The sequence below is a fragment of the Carcharhinus amblyrhynchos genome, unplaced genomic scaffold (assembly GCF_965287045.1).
Source record: "Carcharhinus amblyrhynchos unplaced genomic scaffold, sCarAmb.v2.hapA scaffold_38, whole genome shotgun sequence".
Classification (NCBI taxonomy): domain Eukaryota; kingdom Metazoa; phylum Chordata; class Chondrichthyes; order Carcharhiniformes; family Carcharhinidae; genus Carcharhinus; species Carcharhinus amblyrhynchos.
Window position 1 is genome coordinate 7,279,855 of NW_027649779.1, and position 20,814 is coordinate 7,300,668.

The window sequence follows — 20,814 nt, forward strand, 5'->3', positions numbered from 1 at the left end:
GAAATTAGATACAGCTCTTGGGGTAAGAGGATCAAGGAATATGGGAGAAAGGGGGGGATCAGGATATTGAATTTGGTGATCAGCCATGATCAAGATGAATGGTGGAGCAGACTCTCCTACTCCTGCTTATAGTTCCTATGTTTCTATACTATAAAAGCAAATACAACATTGGCTTTGCTATGTGCTAGAATGTGACTGACAATATGACAACTGAGTCAAGGACATCAGGTCCAAATGTGAATTAGTAAATTTAAAAAAGTTTATTGAATGAAAAAGTTTTACTGAACCACTTCAAGACATTGACTTTTACCACTTCATGTGGGTGATCAGTCTGTAGAAGCGTACCCCTGTCTGGCTCCTTCTTTCACAGGAGTTCAGCCTCGGGAGTCTGACTCCTTTTCTGACAAGAATTTCCTTGGAACTCAGCCTCGGGAGTCTTCAATATTTGGTTCGCAAGGAAGACCTTCAGAATCTCTACTTTTATCCCCAAAGTGATGATTACCTCATGTCAGAGTTGGGGCTGTTGTTACGTGACTATTGGTCCATTTGATCAGTCGATTAATTTAACTGGATCCTAAATTACTGACACACCACCTTCTCTCATTATCTTAGACAGGAATACAAGAGAACTGGTTCAATATATCCCTTTAGCTGATTCTGTACAATCCCTTATTTACACAGTTTTAAATGTTCAGGCGAATCAGAGTTTGAAGGTCTCTCTTGTCAGTACGTTTATCTTCATTGCACATTCTTTACATACACAGCAATTAAACTCTTACATTTTTACAGCAAATAAAACTCAGTCTTTTACAATAATAATTCTAGTTTCTGTGGAACATTCTTTCCTCTCTCATTCCCTAAAAGCTGTAAATCTCCATCCCACACACTCTCCCTCCATTCTCACTCTGCTGTATCTAATGTTCACCCTCCCAATTCTCCTGAAGGTGCTGATTGAGGCTGATTGACAGATCCATGCTCACTGCTGCCTGTCCTGGACAAACAGAGAGCTGAAAATCTCCATGCAGGCTGCAGACAGATATCTGTCTATCTGACTGGACTGACAATGTGTGGAATATACAGACTGGACTCACTTCCTTACCCTTCAGTTGCTGCAAGTCCCCACTGACCCCCCAGAATGGGAAAAGAAATGGAAAGGGGGAGAAAAGAAAGTGTTTTACTCACAGGAGGAAGTTTTAATGTTTCTGAAACTCCATCTTCAGTCACACAAAGCTCATACACTGATTGGCTGGAGGAGCAGAGTCCTTCCGGTCCTCCAACTTTTTCCATTGGCCAACACCTCAGCACGAGGGTCAGGGGGTGGGCGCTCATCGGCACACGCGCAGCTTCTCCTCTCCCTTGGACATGCGCAGTCCCAGACCGCCCGCCTGCGCGGCGGATAGAGTGGTTTCTGCGGCGCGATGGAGTGTGGGAGATGCAGCCGCCATTACGCATCCAGACCGCAGTATCCAAAACCCTGGGACTGGAATGGAAAGTTGGGCGCAGTGACCCCGCCCTTTCATAAAGTACAATGGGATATCACTGGATTGGATTGGAATGTCACCTTATAGTAAAATAGGTTGTTAAATTTAGATGGAATGACTTAGAGAACTGGGTGACATATTGGGGAGGACAATAGGTGAGTATGAGACTGAAGTCGAGAGGCAACACCTTCAGGGGAGGAAAATTGGAGAAAAAGCAAGAGGAGGATAGTAGGATGACGTAATTTTACAATCAATAGGTCTGCACGGATTTTTCCCGGGGCTCTGGTTACTTCTCACAGTCTGAAAGATGTACTGGTTAGGTGCATTGACCCGAACAGGCGCTGTAATGTGGCGATTAGGGAAATTTCACTGTATCTCATTGAGACATATAAGATGATGAATGGGATGGATAGGATAGAGGTGGAGAGACTCTTCCCGCTCAAAAAAGACAGTAGGACTAGGGGGCACAGCCTCAAGATAAAGGGGGGGGCGGTTTAGAACGGAGTTGAGGAGGAACTTCTTCACTCAAAGGGTGGTGAATCTCTGGAATTCTCTGCCCGTTGAAGTGGTGGAGGCTGCCTCGCTAAATATTTTTAAGACGCGGGTTGATGGGTTTTTGATAAGAGAGGGGATTAAGGGTTATGGGGAGAGGGTGGGAATGTGGAACTGAGCCACGACAGATCAGCCATGATCTTATTGAATGGCGGGGCAGGCTCGGGGGCTAGATGGCCTACTCCTGCTCCTATTTCTTATGTTCTTTCTTATGTTCTCAAATTCATTGCAGTCTTAAAGTAAACTTTGCTTTTGACTGATAAATAAACTTTACTTCAGAAAAGACGGAGTGTGTGGGGACATATATTTATAATTTGAGATGAAGAACGATTTTCTGTGAGAACTAGAATTGTCAGTTCCAGATTTCTATCCTGTAATCACAGTGATGACTTGATGATATCAATCCTATCACACCCATTAAAATCTCTGTCAGGTCAGTCTTCAGCCTTCTCTTTCCTGGCAAAATTATCCCCAGCCTATTCAATCTATCCTGTGACTTAAACACACTCAGCTCTGTTAACATCCTTGTGAATCTTATTTGAACCTTCGTAAAGCTTTTCTGTCAGCTTTACAGGGATATACTATTAATATTTAGACACAATTTGATTTGGTTACAACAGCATGGTAACTCAGTTCCATATTGACCCTCTAAATGCTTTAGTTTGAAAGGGACTTAACCATCAAGAAAAGCCTCTGAAACAGCAAATGAATTGAAATTTATTTTAAGGTACAATGGTGAACTAGACAAGCGACTTTAATCACTTCAGTTGGGTGGCCATCCCTGTAGAAATATGAATTTTCCTCAGGTTCCTGAACCAAAGGCGATTTCCCAAAATCCTGCCCCCGGGGCATTCAGTACCTCCACAACCAGAGTCCAACCTGCAAAGCCCAAATTCACTCACCAATCCCACTGAGCTTTCCAACACCGCTCTCAGCTGCAATACAGATATCAATGCTATACTGTTAGTCAAAACACAAAACATTGTTCTAAAATTCCTACCTTGCCAATGTAGGTTTATTATTAAAACTTCACCCAAGGCTTGTCTGTAATCTAGAAATTGTTTGTTCCTCAAACAAGTAAACAACCTTGCTGATATTAGAACCTTGACGTAGAGCATTTGACAAACATGTGATTTTACTCGAATGCAGGGGTATTACATCTATCACCTCTTTTATGAAATCTATTAATTCACTCTGATATTTCCCCCCTTTTGTTCATTGGCCTTGTCCAAGATAGCCAACTTCCTTTCCCTTTACAATCTTCTTCTCATAACTAATTTTTAGATATAATTGAACCGGTATAATTGGATATAAAAGCAGTGATAACATATAATTCCTATACAAATTGCATAGACTTAAAAAAAATTCTCAAAGCTGTTCCTTCACCTGTATCCATCTTGTAATTCATTCTGATTAACTATTATTTCTCCCTCGGCTTCATTTGATCTAATCAAAAATTCCATTTAGTTTGGTCTTACAATCAGTTTCTCTATGGAGTATGTGTCAGTGCCTTTATCATTTCAAAGTGATTTCTTACTCTTCAGACCATATTAACCATTTCATGTCATGCTGTTGGTCAAGTAGCTGAGAAAGTCCCATTTAAATCATAGAATCATTACAGTGCAGAAGGAGGCCCATCAAGGCTGCACAGACCACAATCCCATCCAGGCCATATCCCCATAACCCCACTTATTTACCCTGCTAGTCCAGCTGGCAATAAGGCACAATTTACTATGGCCAATCAACCCGCACATCTTTGGATGAAGGCAAAAAACTGGAACACCTAAAGGAAATCCACGCAGACCCAAGGAGAATGTGTAAACTCTATACAGGCAGTCATCCAAGGCTGGAATTGAATCCAGGTCCTTGGCGCTGTAAGGGAGTAGTGTTAACCACTCTGCCACTGGACTGCCCTTCACTTTTCAGTGCAGCTGCACCGTGTACTCTCGGATGTAAGTTAATTCCCAATTTACAAACCATTTCTGCAGTCTCACATCGGTGTTCCAATTTCTTCTTTAATTCTCTGTTGGAATCTCACCTTCACTTATTTCCCTCCCTGTTAAATGTTGTCACTCATTTTCTTTCAAACCAGACAGTGTTCTTTTGCCCTACTTGTTGGCATCTCTCTGCCCTCTCCCACAAATCATTGTTTTGCATTTGTGGAAGGATTATCAGGTCTTTTGGGATTGTGCTGTCTATTTTACCAATTAGTTTCATCATCCTGGATTCCACTGTCTTACAAAGGATGCACCATTCAATAATTCTGTCAGAGTCTTCAAAAGAAAATCCAAAGTCAGGTTTACAGGTGTCCTTCATCTCAATGTCTTTACTTGTTTCCTCCTGTACAGTCCCAGTGTTTTAGATGGTGGCCAGATTATCAAATTCATTTTTCTCAAATAGTTCATAGACAAAGAAACAAGTATCTCCAAGAGAAAACTGTCACCTCATTCATCTCATCGAGACGTCCCTTTCACTCAAATCTTCATAAACACCCAAATGTATGGATTTAAACTACACTTTCAGGAGTTCTGGAGAATCTTTAGAGTCAAATAAATTATTAAGTATTCTTATAATATGTTTTTACAGAAATTAAACATTTCCATTTGATTCCAGGCATTATCAATTTTATTCTTTCCTTTAAACACCAGGTAATTTCCATTTCAAATGCTTGAAATAGCAACTCATGTCAGATATTTATCAATTCCAATCCCAAAAGCAGTCTTGTTGGCTTTCTGAAAGGTAAAGTCTTTTATTCTCTGCTTTCATTCTCAAAACTGCTGCCTTCACTCAGAGCTGGAAACCATCATCACCTGTTTAAACAAAAAACACAAACAATCCATCTGGCTCTGGTCAAGATCTCAGTGAGTTAATGTGTCCAATCATAGGTTACATTAAAAAAAACAAAGGCTGTGTGTCGATTTATAACAATCAACTGTCTACTGAAAGGGTTAACTTTTCTGTAGAACCTAGAGAGGTGGGGAGTGGGCAGAGGAAATTTGGCATGCAAATAAATTACATAATTTAAGAAACTTCTCTCGTGTTATTTTCTTCAAATTTCATCTCTTTTATCCTTTTTTGAACACCAATTTCAATTTTCAATATTTGCTATTTAATCAAAGTTGAAAGAAGTACTTTGTGAAATGTATTGTTAATTGAATCTCAACAATTTTAATTCAAATGTTTTGGAAAGTTGAAACTGGTTTGCAGCCTTATCTTCATGTTTTGGGAGCAAAATTGGCCTTCACAATCCTAACCTTGAACAACTTAATTTCAAACCCAAATCATTCCTTTTATATTTAGGTACAGTCTGTATTTATTTCAAATAGAAACACACAGCAGTTCAAATTAAATTAATTTTCATTCCCTTTCCAAACTAATTCTTCAAATCTGCGATGCTTGCAAACAACACTCTGCTTCAACAATTATGACTCAAATGTACGGTATTCCTTCAGCTGAGCAAACAAACTTGGAGTAAGTGTTGTGGATCATGACAGTGCAAAAGTCATGGCTAATCACACACACACTGGCATTCCCTTATCACACAGGAGAGGTGGGAGTACTTTTAGTGATTCTTTTTTTGAAGAAAACAACTACATCTGCTGGCTGGTGACTCATTTGTGTCTCAAGTTGTTTGGTTTTAGCTAAACACAGGGAGTGGACTGCTTCAGGGAGGTGTCACTTTGTGGCTGAATTAGCTCCCTCAAAGTCCCCATGCCATCTTCGAACTCTTCACTGGATCTGATATTTTCTGACTGTAAATCAATATCTTGTTCCAAGGTTTGGCCGAACAGCAGTAGGTTTTTCTGAGCACCACTCACCCTATCATCTGTCCCCTGTTCCCAATGTAACTGATTGCCCAGGACAGACATGCTCTCCTGCCAGCAATCAGGTCCATTATGCAGTTTATCCACCAGTTCCCTGAACCCTTTGTATTTTGTATTCAGTTGTAAGGCACAGTTTCCAGTGCAACTGTAGATTAATTTATTCTGGACTTTTTCCAACTTGCTACTTCCTTTGGGAATCTCTTTAGAAAACCTACCAAGGACCCACTCGTAATCTCTGTCACTTTCTTCTACACCTCCCAAGGTATCTTTTGCTCCTGATGCCCTTGACTCCATTGTGAAACTGTCAGTCACATTCTAGTTTATGCCAAAGCCATTGTTGTGTTTGCTTTTTTAAGGCAGCAATGCTAACCACTGTGCCACTGGATGGATTGCTGGCACAGTGGAGAGAAACATAGAAACTAGAAGCAGGAGTAGGCCATTTGGCCCTTTGCGCCTGCTACACCATTCATCTTGATCATGACCTTCGAATTCAATATCCTGTTTCTCCCCCACCCCCACCACCTCCCATATCCCTTGATCCCTTTAGCCCCAAGAGTATATATCACATCTTCTTGAAATCAGACAATGTTTTGGCCTCAACTATAGGGTGATATGGTTGCAAAGAGGTTAGCACTGCTACCTCGCAATGCCCCGCATTTAATTCCAGCCTTGGGTGAGTGTCTGTGTGGAGTTTGCACGTTCTCTCTGTGTCTGCATGGGCTTCTTCCAGCTGCTCCAGTTTCCACCCACAGACCAAAGATGCCCAGGTTTGGTGGATTTGCAGTGTTGAATTCCCTCTTAGTATCCCAAGCTGTGTGGGTTAGAAAGGTTAACCATGGTAAATGTGTGAGATTACAGGGACAGGGCAGGGTCAGGGCCTGTGTAAGATGCTCTGTTACAGAGATGGAGCAGACTGGATAATCTGAATGGTCCCTTCTGCGCTGGAGAGATTCTATGATTCAATGAACACAGGATTGGTCAGAATTATAGGGAGTGGGATAGCTTGATCTTGGGTTTGGACATAGCTCAGCACAACATTGAGGGCCAATGGGCCTGTACTGTGCTGTGCTGTTCCATGTAATCTTTTCACGTGTCCCAAATTTTAAATAACCATTACAATTAAAATTCTCTCATACTCACATGTGTGAGTTTGGATCTGGATTAAAGTCCCCACAAATTTAGAAAAGTCTCCTGGAATCATGTCTCTGGCCAGTGAATATGGCTCTAGGTTCACAACTTCTGTGAAAAAAAAGCTTTATTTATTACACTTCCTTTATTTAAATCTGTTTGACTTAAATCACAGACAGAAAACCTCAAAGCTTGAAGCATTCAACCCACAAATATTATCCTTACCCAGAGAAACATAGTATTAGCTGTATAACAACAATAACCAGAATGAATTCCTTAAACGTTCTTGTGGTTCTGTTTCTAAACTTCCAGGAATGCCTTTAAATAAAGACTCAAGATAAGGTTAATTCCCCTGAAAGATAAGCCTTAACAAATGTAGCCCAAAACAATGATAAAACACATCTACAAACATCCACCAAAACAAACAAAACACACCAATTCTCACAGCTCGTAAATTTCAAACAATGAATCCTCAGCATTTTCTCTCACAGCTTTAGCTTCTTAAAGTGACAGAGCGCCACAAACATTTCACAATATACTTTAATGATTGGAAGATGGAAAAGAAGGTACTGTTGCCTTCTAGTATATGCCAAAACCATTGTTGTATTTGCTTTTTTAAGGCAGCAGTGCCACTGGATGGTCTGCAGATGATACAAAGATATGTGGAGGGACAGGTAGTACTGGGGAAGCAGGAGGGCTGCAGAAGGACTTTGATGGGCTAGGAAAGTGGGCAAAGAAGTGGCAGGTGGAATACAATCTGGACAACCGTGAGATTATACACTTGGGTAGGAGGATTGGAGGCATAGACTATTTTCTAAATGGGGAAATGCTTTGAAAATCAAAAGCACAAAGGGACTTGGGAGTTATTGTTCAAGATTCTTTTAAAGCTAACATGCAGGTTTAGTCAGCAGTTAGGAAGGCAAATGCAATGTTAGCATTCATGTCAAGAAGGCTAGAATACAAGAGCAGCGATATACTTCTGAGACTGTATAAGGCTCTGGTCAGGCCCCATCTGGAGTATTGTGAGCAGTTTTGGGCCACACACCTAAGGAAGGATATGCTGGTCTCGGAAAGAATCTGGAGGAGGTTCACAAGAATGATCTCTGGAATGAAGAGCTATGTGAAGAATGGTTGAGGTCTCTGGGTTTGTATTCATTGGAGTTAAGAAGGATGAGGGAGGATCTTATTGAAACTTAGTAAAAAACTAGAACTAGAGGGCACAACCTCAGGCTAAAGGGATAATCCTTTAAAACAAAGATGAGGAGCAATTTCTTCAGCCAGAGAGTGGTGAATCTGTGGAACACTTTACCACATAAAGCTGTGAAGGCCAGCTCATCGAGAGTCTGTAAGACAGAGATAGATAGGTTCTTGATTAATAAGGGATCAGGGATTATGGGGAATGGGGATGAGAAAAATATCAGTCATGATTGAATAGTGGAGAAGACTTGATGGACTGAGTGGCCTAATTCTGCTCCTATGTCTTATGGTCTAAGCTCACAACGCCTTGATTAAATAAGATGTAAGATCCTTCATTCCCCTTCATTATAACAACCTTATTTTTAAGCCGACCTCCAAGGCTGATTTTAGAGGCAACATCTAGTCTTTGTTAATTTAAAATCCCAAACATGTTGCAGGTGTAAAATATTTGTTCTTTATCTGGGACTGGGTTGACAACACAATAAAAGTCTCAGTTATTCCAAGTTCCTCCAGGCTACGCTTAAAATTTCTACATTTAACTGGTTCCCATAAATCCTCAATCAAAAACTACCAGGTGATTTACAAACAAACCAACTGTTCACTGAAAGTGTTAGCTTTTCTACAGAACTTAAAGGGGTGGGGAGTGAGCAAAAAAAACTTGGCACACAATTACATCACTTTACATATGATGGGAGTTTTTCTCAGAAGCCAAGTGTTGGGATGAACCCAGTTCATACAAAGATTTGCGGAAGACACTGTATTGGTTTAAGACATTCTTTATTGACCAACGCGCACTGGGAGAAAGGCAGCTGGGCAGTCCAACTCCTTTATAAAGTTATTCATTGGCCATATAGTTATACTATTTTGAAGGTTCATTTCACCCACCCACTCTGTCATCCCAACTGGATGCTCCAATCATGTTCGTGCACAATATTTACCTTGGCCAATAACGTTCCATCTTTTGGAAGAATGGGAATTCATTGGTCTGTAGAATCTGAAAGTTCCTGCCCACTGTTACTTTGCAACTTTCACTTATGGAGGTCCACAGGGTTCAAAGGTTGCTTTCTAACTGATTCTCAGCAACTTCTATTACACAGCTTATAGAGTTCAAAAGTTTCTTTCCACTACCTGCTTAGCCATCCCTTATCAGTAAAAAATGAATAATTCTATTCATTCTAATGTCTGGGAAGCGTGTACTTTTATAACTCATACTGATAAAAACTGTGTTCTGTGGCTTCACTATTCTGAAAGAATGTGGCCTGTCTCACTCAGTTTTTATCCCATTATACTTTATGCGGTCTGCAGTTTGGCCAAGGTACACATTTTAGTAAAAAAAGTACATATTTAAATCTGAAATACATGTTTAAATTCTCTATGTGTCTCTATGCAGACAGTACCTTTGTATTATATAAATAAGGCACACTGTGGTCCTTATTCTACGTTAGTCTAAGTCAGTCCACCCTGTTTCAATAGCCTTTATTAGTTTTTAATCTCAAGGTATTCTGAACCCATATAACAAAATAATTTTAACAAACTTAAAGCTTATAATTAGTCTCAAGTAGGCTTCACTGCAATGAAGTTATTGTGAGAAACCCCCTCTCTAACAACAAAAGAAACTTGATTTTAAACTTCATCTATTAATTTTTTTTGTTATATTCCTCAAACTATTTTAATTTGATCAGTTTTTGTTAGGGATGGGTAATTTCTGTTCTTCTCAACTGGTTCACTCATTTTCTTAATTCTACACGGGCTCAGAGAATCAGAACCCACACTTTATCATCCATATCCTTCTTCTCCTTTTGTCACCAATTTCTCTCTGTATTGCAGGAGGGTCGTGGGGATTCCAATCAGACTTAATCATTTATTATAAAAGTCAAACAAAAACAGAAAATGTTGGAAAATCCCAGCAGGTCTGACAGCATCCGTGTCGAGGTGCAAGATCCGTGTTCTTATGAGAGCATAGAGCCAACTTTTCAAGTCTGGATGACCCTTCACGAGAGGTCCTATGAAGTGTCATCCAGACTCAAAATGTTGGCTCTATTCTCAAATCATTTTATCGATAAGTTTCTGGCTCTTAGTTTCCAAAACGCAGATAAGAAATCTGTCTGGTGCCCACTCGAGCTGTGAATTTTTCACTGTCCACGCTTGGGTCGGATTATAACCATTAGAATCCACTCTTAGAGGTCAACTTTTCAGTCCAGTGCTGCTTGGAGTGTATTGTCACTTCACTGACTACCGGATAACAAAACCTTCGCAGTTCTTATCACAAATCTATGATAAAATAATTGAAGCAATGCCTGAGAACGCTTCTTAATCTACTACCTACCATCGTTTGTTGATTGGTCAGACCCGCTTTTTTACAGTTTCGGACATCTCAGCCGCTGAACACCAGCTGGTTATTCATAGATTCATAGAATCTTATAGTGCAGAAGGAGGCCATTTGGCCCATTGAGTCTGCACCGACCACAATCACACCCAGGCCCTATCTCCCATGCATTTACCCTAGCTAGTCCCCCTGATACTAAGGGGCAATTTAACACGGCCAATCCACCTAATCTGCACATCTTTAGACTTTGGGAGGAAACTGGAGCACCCGGAGGAAAGGAGGACATGGGGAGAATGTGCAGACTCCACACAGATAGTGACATAAGCCAGGAATCAAATCCTATGAGATAGCAGTGCTAACCACTGTGCTACCATGCTGCTCAAACTTATGGAGTAAGTTTAATGCTAATGCATTCTGTGTAAATATTCTCACCAGGTCCTCTTTTGGAGCCTTGCTAAGCAGCTTTAATGATCTGTGATTGCAGAAACTGAGTAGTCACAAGAATGTGGTCAAGAGAGTCCAGTCCCATAATCTGCAGTCCTTTTATAACAGAATATGTGGCTGTATGTAGCTGCCTCGGCCATGGTCAACCCCAACACTGCCTTCTTGAACTGCTACAATGCCTAAGGTGTAAGTATGCCCACAGTGCTATTAGGGAGGGATTTCCAGCTACACATTCCTGACAAGATTCTGACAGGTTTAAATCAGGTGGACAAAGAAAAGCTGTTCCCATTCGTTGGTGGGACAAGAACAAGGCGGGGTCATAGATTTAAAGTTTTGAGTCAGAGATGGGGGGGATGTGAGGAAGAATAATTTGATGTAGCGAATGGTGATGACCTGGAACTCGCTGCCTAAGAAGGTGGAGAAAGTGGAGACAATAAATAATTTCAAAGAAAATTGGATGGGCATTTGGGGGTTCCAAACAGAAATCCTTACTAATTATCTCTGAACTTCCTAACATCCTGTCACTGATGATACTTTTGTGAAATTTGAAAGCAGGTATTTGCAACAAGTCTCAAAGATCATTAACCCACTGGATGCAATGTCATGAGGCCAGCCAGTCCAGCTGAAAGAAACCCTCCAACATTCCCCATTGTCCAACTGTGAGAATGAACAAAATGCAGTCCTGGATGTAATTGAGAGCAGAAACAATAAACAGAATCCAACCCCTGGAATCACTCGTGAACTTGTTGGTGTCTCAACAGCTGGGATGAAAGTCTAAAACCCTTCCCACACTGAGAGCAGATGAACGGCCTCTCCCCACTGTGAACTCGCTGGTGTGTGCACAGGTTGGATAGGTCAGTGAATCCCTTCCCACACTGAGGGCAGATGAATGGTTTCTCCCCAGTGTGAATTCGCTCGTGTGTCCGCAGACTGGATATCTGAGTGAATCCCTTCTCACACTGAGAGCAGATGAATGGCTTCTCCCCAGTGTGAACTCGCTGGTGTCTCCGCATGTTGGATGAATCACTGAATCCCTTGCCACACTGAGAGCACGTGAATGGTCTCTCTCCAGTGTGAACTCGCTGGTGTATCTGCAGGCTCGATAAATGAGTGAATTCCTTCTCACACTGAGAGCAGGTGAACGGTCTCTCCCCAATGTGAACTCGCTGGTGTGTCTGCAGGCTCGATAAATGAGTGAATTCCTTCTCACACTGAGAGCAGGTGAATGGCCTCTCCCCACTGTGAACTCGCTGGTGTCTCTGCAGGCTGGATAACTGACTGAATCCCTTCCCACACTGAGAGCAGGTGAATGGCCTCTCCCCAGTGTGAACACACTGGTGTGACTGTAGATGGGACGATTGTGTGAATCCCTTCTCACACTGAGAGCAGGTGAACGGTCTCTCCCCACTGTGAACTCGCTGGTGTCTCTGCAGGTTGGATAACTGACTGAATCCCTTCCCACACTGAGAGCAGGTGAATGGCCTCTCCCCAGCGTGAACACACTGGTGTGACTGTAGATGGGACGATTGTGTGAATCCCTTCCCACACTGAGAGCAGGTGAATGGCCTCTCCCCAGCGTGAACACACTGGTGTGACTGTAGATGGGACGATTGTGTGAATCCCTTCCCACACTGAGAGCAGGTGAATGGCCTCTCCCCAGCGTGAACACACTGGTGTGACTGTAGATGGGACGATTGTGTGAATCTCTTCCCACACTGAGAGCAGGTGAATGGCCTCTCCCCAGTGTGAATTCGCTGGTGTGTCCGCAGGTGGGATAACTGAGTGAATCCCTTCCCACACTGAGAGCAGGTGAATGGTCTCTCCCCAGTGTGGATGCGCCGGTGAACCTCCAGCTCTGATGGGAATCTGTATCTCTTCCCACAGTCCCCACATTTCCATGGTTTCTCCATGGTGCAGGTGTCCTTGCCTCTCCCTTGGGTGGACAATCTGATTGGCTGGAGGACAAGAGTCCTTCCGGTGTTCTAACACTTCCCATTGGCCAGCTACGGTGAGAGGCAGTGAGTCGGAAGTGCACATTGGCGGAATTTGGGGAATGCGCATGTGCGGGTGTGTGGGGCGGGGCCCGGGACAAAGCCGGCGCACTGACCATTGTCTGTCCGGGTCTTCCAGCCTTTCCCATTGGACAGCCGCTCAGCGCGGCTGGAAGGCAAAGTCCCGCCTACCCCCACGTGGGGCTCCGCCTCCCATTGTCTGTATGCGGGGGATTGACCAATGGGAACTCTGGAGGACCGGAAGGACTCTGTTCCCCCAGCCAATCACCGCTCCTCTGTCTGAATGCGGAAATGGACAATGGGCTTGTTCAGCGGCTCACTCCTGGCCAGCAAAGCTGCTGCTGCTCTCTCTCTCTGAATGAAGATTGAGCTTTAGACAGATTCAAACTTCCTTATGTCTCCAACATTTGCGAATAAAACACTTTTTTTCTCTTTCTCTAGTCTTTAATTTTTAACTTCCTGATCATCACTTGTTGCCTAAATTAGGATCCTCCTTACATTTTTCATGTATCTCTTGCTTTGTATTATACACATCGTTGCAGCGGCACCGTGGCAGAGGCTGGCACAGCTGCTTCACTGATCCAGGGACACTGGTTCGATTCTCCGGCTTGGGTCACTGTCTGAGCAGATCTGCAGATTTTCCCTGTGTCTTCATGGACTTCTTCTGGGTGCTCCAATTCTCTTCCACACTCTAAAGATGTGCAGCTTAGGCTGATTGAACATGCTAAATTGTCCCTTACCTCCAAAGATGTGTAGGTGAGAGGGAATGGCGGGGTAAATAGGAATGGTGTCTAGGTGGGATTCTCTGTCAGAGTCATTGCAGACTCAATGGACCAAATGATCTCCTGCACTGTAAGCATTCTAAGATTCCGTGATTAGTCTGTTCATTTATGTCCAAATGTAAAACTTTAACATGGTTGTCAGCTTGAAGATTTTCAACTCTCTGTGTCCAGGACAGGAAGAAGTGAGAATGGATCTGTTAATCAGCCTCAATCAGCACCTTCAGGAGAATTGGGAGGGTGAATATTAGATACAGCAGGGTGAGAATGGAGGGAGAGTGTGTGAGATGGGGATTTACAGCTTTTGGGGAATGAGAGAGGATAGAATGTTTCATAGCAACTAGAATTGTCTGTTCTGAATTTCTATCCTGTACTGACACGATGACTTTTGTAAACTCATTCTACAGGACATCAGAAGGTGACAATTTACAGACCGAAATCTAAAATAAACATCATATCTAGATCTGACAGAGTCGCTTGATTCATCGGGGCCTGACCATCATTGACTGTTGAATCAAGCAGGAAAAATGTTGCTCTGTATTGTCTGCTTCAGAATACTTTAAAATAAGTGAGATTGTGAAAACTCCGAGATATGCAGACACCCAAGTGAGAGTTTTCCAGTACACTGAATGTGGAAAAAGAACTTTAATCAGTTACATAGCCTGAAAATACATTGCAGCAATCATAGCAAGGACAGACTGTACCTGTGCTCTGTGTGAGATTTAACTGATCGTTTAATCTGAAGAGTCACAAGGACACCCACAGCATGGAGAAACCATGGAAATGTGTGGACTGTGGGAAAGGATTCAGACACCCATGTTGACTGGAAATTCACCAACGCATTCACACTGGGGTGAGGCCATTCACCTGCTCTGTGAGTGGGAAGGGATTCACTCAGTTACTCTCACTTGTTGAAACACACTGTCACTCACAGCAATGAAGACCCTTTAAATGTTCTGACAGTGGGAGCGGCTTCAAAAGATATTGGCAACTGGTGTCCCATTGTGACATTCACACTAAGGAGAGATCGTTCAGCTGCTCTCACTGCACAAAGAAGTTTAGAAGATTATCCAGCTTGCGGGCACACCAGTGGGTTCACACTGGAAAGAGACCATTTGTGTGTGGGAAGGGATTCTTTCAGTCATCCCACCTGGTAACACACCAGCAAGTTCACAAGTGATGACCAGGAGTGTATTCTGCTGTTATTGCTGCTGTTAATCACATCCAAGACTGCACCATGTTCATTCTGACAGTTGGTGAAGTGGGAGGGTCGGAGGGTTTCTTTCTGCTGGACTTGGCAGTTTCAAAACTTTGCTTCCAGTGGGCTGATGCTCTTTGAGCCTGGGAGAGCACATTTCCACTGAAATGATCCACAGAAGCTGAAGAAGGACATTTATGTTATCCTGGATGGTAAATAGTGTTTTTCCCACCCATAAATACAGAGAGAGCTGGAAAAAAGCAGCAGGTTTGGCAACATCTGTGGAGAGAGAAACAGTGTTAATGTTTCATGATGTAACTCTACTTCAGAACTAAAGAGCAGGAGAAATGTGGTGAGTTTGTTGATGGGGGAGGATCAGATAGAACAAAAGTTTGTTATGGACAAAGTACTCAATGACTTGCAAAAAAAATGTGGGACGGGTGGGGAGAGTGGATTTTAGTAAAATAAGGCAGGATCTGGCCTTGACCGCTGAAGTGTTCGCCAACAGGAAGGGAACAGTCTTGCCTGGTGATTGTCGAGCGATGTTCATTCATCCGTTGTCGTAGTGTCTGCATGGTCTCCTTAATGTACTATGCCTCGGGATTTCAGTGGTCATGGGCATTTGGCCTCTGATCTTTGGGTAAATGTTCTCCAAGGTGGCCTTCATGACATACGACAGCGCAGAGTCGCTGCGCAGAAACTGATAGCCAAGTTTCGCACACATGAGGACGGCCTCAAGTGGGATCTTGGGTTCATGTCACACTATCTGTAACCTCCATGACTTGCCTGGGCTTGCAACATCTCACTTTCTGTCCTGTCTAGAGACAATACACATCTCTTTAACCTGTGCTTAATGCTATCTCCACTCACATTGTCTGCACCTTTAAGAATTGATTAACTGTAAAGACTCACATTCTAATCAGTATTCTGTAAACTGTGTGTGCCTTTATATGCTCTGTTTCAGACCAGAACTCTCCACTCACCAGACGAAGGGGCAAACCCCGAAAGCTTGTGGGTTTACTATCAAATAAACCTGTTGGACTTTAACCTGGTGTTGTGAGACTTCTTACTGTGTTTACCCCAGTCCAATGCCAGCATCTCCACATCATAATTACAGCAATGGTAGAGTGGCTTCTTTCTGAGCTGTGGTGAATCTGTTCTGCACCATGTGTCATGGCCTTCCTGGTGTCAGATCCCCAAAACCTGACTCAATTCTCAAACAGCAGCTGAACCATTGTTGAGAAGTTTATTTTATAAAATGTCAGATGATTTTTTTAAACACACCCTCCAGCTTGAATGATTTCTGTGTCTAAACCCTTTATAACTTGGTGGAAATTTATTGAGGTACAGGGTGTAATATTTTGTGCGCTGTGGGAGAAAATAGTTTAGTCTGAGTTAGAGAGTCAAACAGGCTCTTTACTGCAGACAGCTCACCATGGCAACACTGATAAGATATTCCATTGCACAGAATCGACTCTGAAACCCTTGCCTCAGGCCTGGTTGTACTCAGTAGCCATTGATGATTTAACATGTTTTTGTGACTGTCTTGAATCAGTGACTTTAAGGCTGATGTTACTAATTTAAAATAAACCCATTCAAACTAATTTATAAAAGTCTGCATTAAAATATCAGATGGAGGAATTCACCGGAGCCTGTTAACCGCTGGGACAATGATACAACAGACATTGAGTGAGGTACAGATCCGACCTGGAAACTGGAGGAGTGAATATTGGAAATACTGTCCCTCCAGCACTCAGTGCCTTGTGACTTCACCCAAAGCTTTGGGCTCCTAGACACAGAACAGGAGCTCCTTTACATCTGGGCTTAGAGTCAGGAAGGACAAAGGTGAAGGCTGGAAACATGCTGACAAATCAGAGATCGGTGTAAAACTGGGATCTATTCCTGACCGAGAGTGAAACAGTGGGTTTAAATTTCAGGGCTGAAAGATGATTGTTAATTATTACGGTTCCATCTAGTCAGCAGAATTTCTAATACCAGGGAGAGACACAGAAGTTCTGCTTCCCAGTCTGGAGTCCAATAGCTTTTAACTAAAACTGAAAGTGAATCCTTGGATTCTTCTGTGAAGGAACCACCTGACCTTGACCTGTCAATCAATCTTCCCACAACAATTCAAAAGGGATGTAAACTCAGAAAACTACAGGACATTCCATTAGGCCCAAATTACAAATAAAAAGGCCAATTGTGCTTTCATCAGACATCAGGCAATGAAAGAAAAAACACAGAAATAGAATTAAAATACATTCCTTAAATGCACAGTAGCATCACAAGTGAAATGTGAGCTCACTGGTGTCTCAGAAGATGAGATGCCTGATTCAATCCTTTCTGTAAGTAATTGTCAGGATTGCATTCTCATGGATGTTCCACATCTTGTATTTTATTTATGGTGGCACATCATTAAAACAGGAAATTATTGGATACAACCTGCAGCTCCTTCCTTTTCAGATATGTATAAGAAATAGGAGCAGGATTCGGCCATTTCACCCACCGAGATTGCTCTGCCAATCAATGAGATTGTGGCTGGTCAGATTATGGCTGATTGCAGCCTGAACTCCACATTCCTGCCTTGCTCCCGTTACCTTCGACTCCCTTTTGATCAAAGCTCTGGGGAACTCAGCCTTGAATATATTCAATGACCCAGCCTCCGCTGCTCTCTAAGGAGAGAGAATTCCAAAAGTGAATGAGAAGAAATTCCTCCTCTCCTCTCGTTTAATTCCTCCTCACCTCCCCAATTATTATTAAACTGCGCTTCCAGTTTGAGATTTCCAGAAGGGAAAACATCCTCTCAGCATCCACCCTGTCAAACCCCCTCAGAATCTTAGGTTTCAATAAGATCATCTCTCATTCTGATAAACTCTGTGGTCAGACCCAACCTTTCCACATAAAATAATCCCTTCATCCCAGGAATCAGCCCAGTGAACCTTCTCTGAACTGTTTCCAACACAATTGTATTTTGTGCCTTTTACTGAAAACAGGAACAAATATTTGTTCAGAGTCTGGGCCATTCCATCATTTATTGCTCAGTCTTAAAGTTTAAAGTTTATTAGTCACAAGTAAGGCTTACATTAACACAGCAATGAAGTTACTGTGAAATTCCCCTAGTTGGCACTCTATGGTGCCAGTTCAGGTCAATGCACCTAACCAACAGGTCTTTTGACTGTGGGAGGAAACCGGAGCACCCGGAGGAAACCCACGCAGACACAGGGAGGACGTGCAAACTCCATACAGACAGTGACCCAAACCGGGAATTGAACCCAATTTCCTGGCAGCGTGAGGCACAGTGTTAACCACTGCGCCGCTTCGTCTCACCTGCCAAGGAACCAATGCTCACTTCAGCTTCTCTTTCCCATTTTATAAACTTGGAGAAACTTTAATTTGAATTTTTTCCTGTGAGTTTCCCCGCATTCTCCATTTTCCAAGACATTCAGTGATTTTAGAGAGGAATGGGAAGTTGAAAATCGGTAGTAGTTTGCTCGGACGGTGGGAGCAAGAGCTGGTTCTTTGAGGAGGGGGTGATGTTGGCAGTTTTGCAGATAGTGACAGGAGCCGAGGCAAGGGAACAATTAAAACAATCAGCTCAGACAGGGAAGGTGATGGTCAGCAACCTAGTGAGAATAGAGTGAAGGGAGCAGAGGGTGAGTCTCACGGAGAAGGCGAGCTCTAGAGGGGATGAGAGGAGATAGGAGAAAAACTAAAGAAACAGGCAAGTTTAAGGCTCAGGGAAGAAGGAGATTTTAGAGACAGTTTGGCCCAATGGAAGGGAATGAATCAGCAGAGGCAGCTGATCAGATTGTCTCAATCTTAGTGACAAAGAAGCTCCATGAGCTCCTCACTCTTGTTGGAGGAAACGGGGGAGGGAGAGAATTTGAAAAGGAACTAACTTATGTTGGTGACAATAAAAGGACTTGTCACACTATGTTTAACACAAAGCTGATTTATTTGTCCTTTATCCAGAATATTAATCTCTATCTGAAATGGAACTCATTAACATCAGAAACAGACCCAAAGAACATAGTTCAGTCCTGGATGTTATTAACAGAAGAATCCAATCTCAGTAATTACATGTGAACTCTCAGGTCTGTCAATAGGTTGGGTAAACAGATAAATCCCTTCCTACACACTGAGCAGTAAACAGCCTCTCCCCAGCATCAGTGTGCTGGTTTACAGTGAGTTGAGATGATTGTCTGAACTCAGTCCTACAGCGAGAGCATCTGAATAGTCTCTTATCAGTGTGAACACATTGACAGGACATCGGTTCCTCCAATCTTCCACGGCACTTCCTGGAGTTGAGCATTCAAACACATTTCTTATCAGTGTGACTGCGCTGGTGTTTCCGCAGGTTGGCTAACCGAGTGAATCCTTTCCCACACTCGGGGCAGGTGAATGGTTTCTCCCCAGTGTGAACTCGCTCATGTGCCAGCAGGTTCGATGAGTGAGTGAATCCCATCCCACAGTCAGAGCAGAGGAATGGCCTCTCCCCGGTGTGAACTCTCTGGTGGTTCAGCAGGTTGTATGAATGAGTGAATCGCTTTCCACAGTCAGAGCAGATGAACGGCCTCTCTCCAGTGTGAATTCGCTGATGTGTCACCAGACTGGATGACTGAGTGAATCCCTTCCCACACACCGGGCAGGTGAACTGTCGTTCCCCAGTGTGATTTCGCCCATGAGCTTTCAGTTCAAATGGGTAACTGAATCCCTTCCCACAGTCCCCACATTTATAGGGTCTCTCTCCAGTGTGAACGTGCTTGTGTCTCAACAAGCCAGATGATCGGCTGTAGCCTTGCCCACACTCAGAACACGTGTACGGTTTCTCCCCACTCTTAACGGTGCTTTTACCTTCCATGTTCAAATTCTGATGATACTGAAGTTCTGATGAATTGGGTGACTCTCAGATCCTGAGATGATGTTCAAATTTCCCAACTGTAAATCCTCAACTTCCAATACCCCTGTGAAATTGATTTAAAACAGAAAAAAAGGGAATGAGAGAGAACCCACAAAACACAAAGGCAGGTTGTGAAATCGAGCTGAACGAATCTGGTAATTTGTGAAGCTGGCAGTAGGAAAAAATGACCATGAAAACTGCTTGATTGTCACAAAAACCCAACTGGCCTCTATGGGAGGTGAGAGAAAGAGGTGAAGGAGAGAGATTTTTTATATCTACAAGACATACTAAGAGAGTAGTCAGCAAAGCAAATTTGACCCCGAGCTTCATAAAGTGTGATATTGATATATAAACAGGGAAGTTATTCTGAATATTTATAAAGCTCTGGGCACCACTTAAGACCCCGCCCCTCATTCACTCTGATTGGTTGGAGGATGAGCCGCTCTCCCTCGGTTCTCTTCCTATTGGTTCAAATCAGCCATCAATCAGCCCCGGGCATTGTGACACGGGGCACGTGCAGTGCGGCTCATGTCCAGGGACAGACACTTGTTAGTTTCACCTTCAGGTGGGAAGGAGGTGGTTAAGCAGAGGCAGCGTTAGGGGCAGTAAGTGGGAGGGGAGACCTCAACATTCAGGGCAAACCCCATTCATCAGGGTCTGGATATTATCAGCCTTTGAGTTTAACAGTTGAGTTCCAGCTCATTACCATTTACTTTTTAAAAGAAGTCCTCATTTTCCCTGTCTCTCTTTCCAAAATCTTAAAACTGTGTTCATAAGTTTGTAAGATATAGGAGCAGAATTAGGCCATTCGGCCCATCGAATTTTCTCTGCCATTCGATCATGGCTGATATGCTCCTCCTCCTCATTTTCCTGCTTTCTCCCCATAACCCTTCAACCCATTACCAATTAAAAATCTGTCTAACTCCTCCTTAAAATTTACTCACTATCCCAGCATCCATCGCACTTTGGGGTA

The 20,814-nt window shown here is 43.0% G+C and overlaps 1 protein-coding gene across 2 annotated transcripts in view; it reads right to left on the minus strand.

The window, feature by feature from the left end:
* Positions 1 to 20,814, minus strand: part of LOC145362493 (uncharacterized) — a 46,379-nt gene that overhangs the window by 23,536 nt on the left and 2,029 nt on the right. Inside the window, exons 2-3 of one of the 2 annotated variants that reach the window (XM_080218513.1) lie at positions 19,309 to 19,776; positions 11,715 to 12,818 (exon numbers count right to left, since the gene is read on the minus strand). In XM_080218513.1, the coding sequence (XP_080074639.1) occupies positions 11,715 to 12,818; positions 19,309 to 19,776 (1,572 nt within the window). Of the gene's footprint in view, positions 1 to 11,516; positions 12,819 to 19,279; positions 19,777 to 20,814 lie in introns of those variants that run through there. The other variant, XM_080218512.1, reaches the window with a different exon arrangement.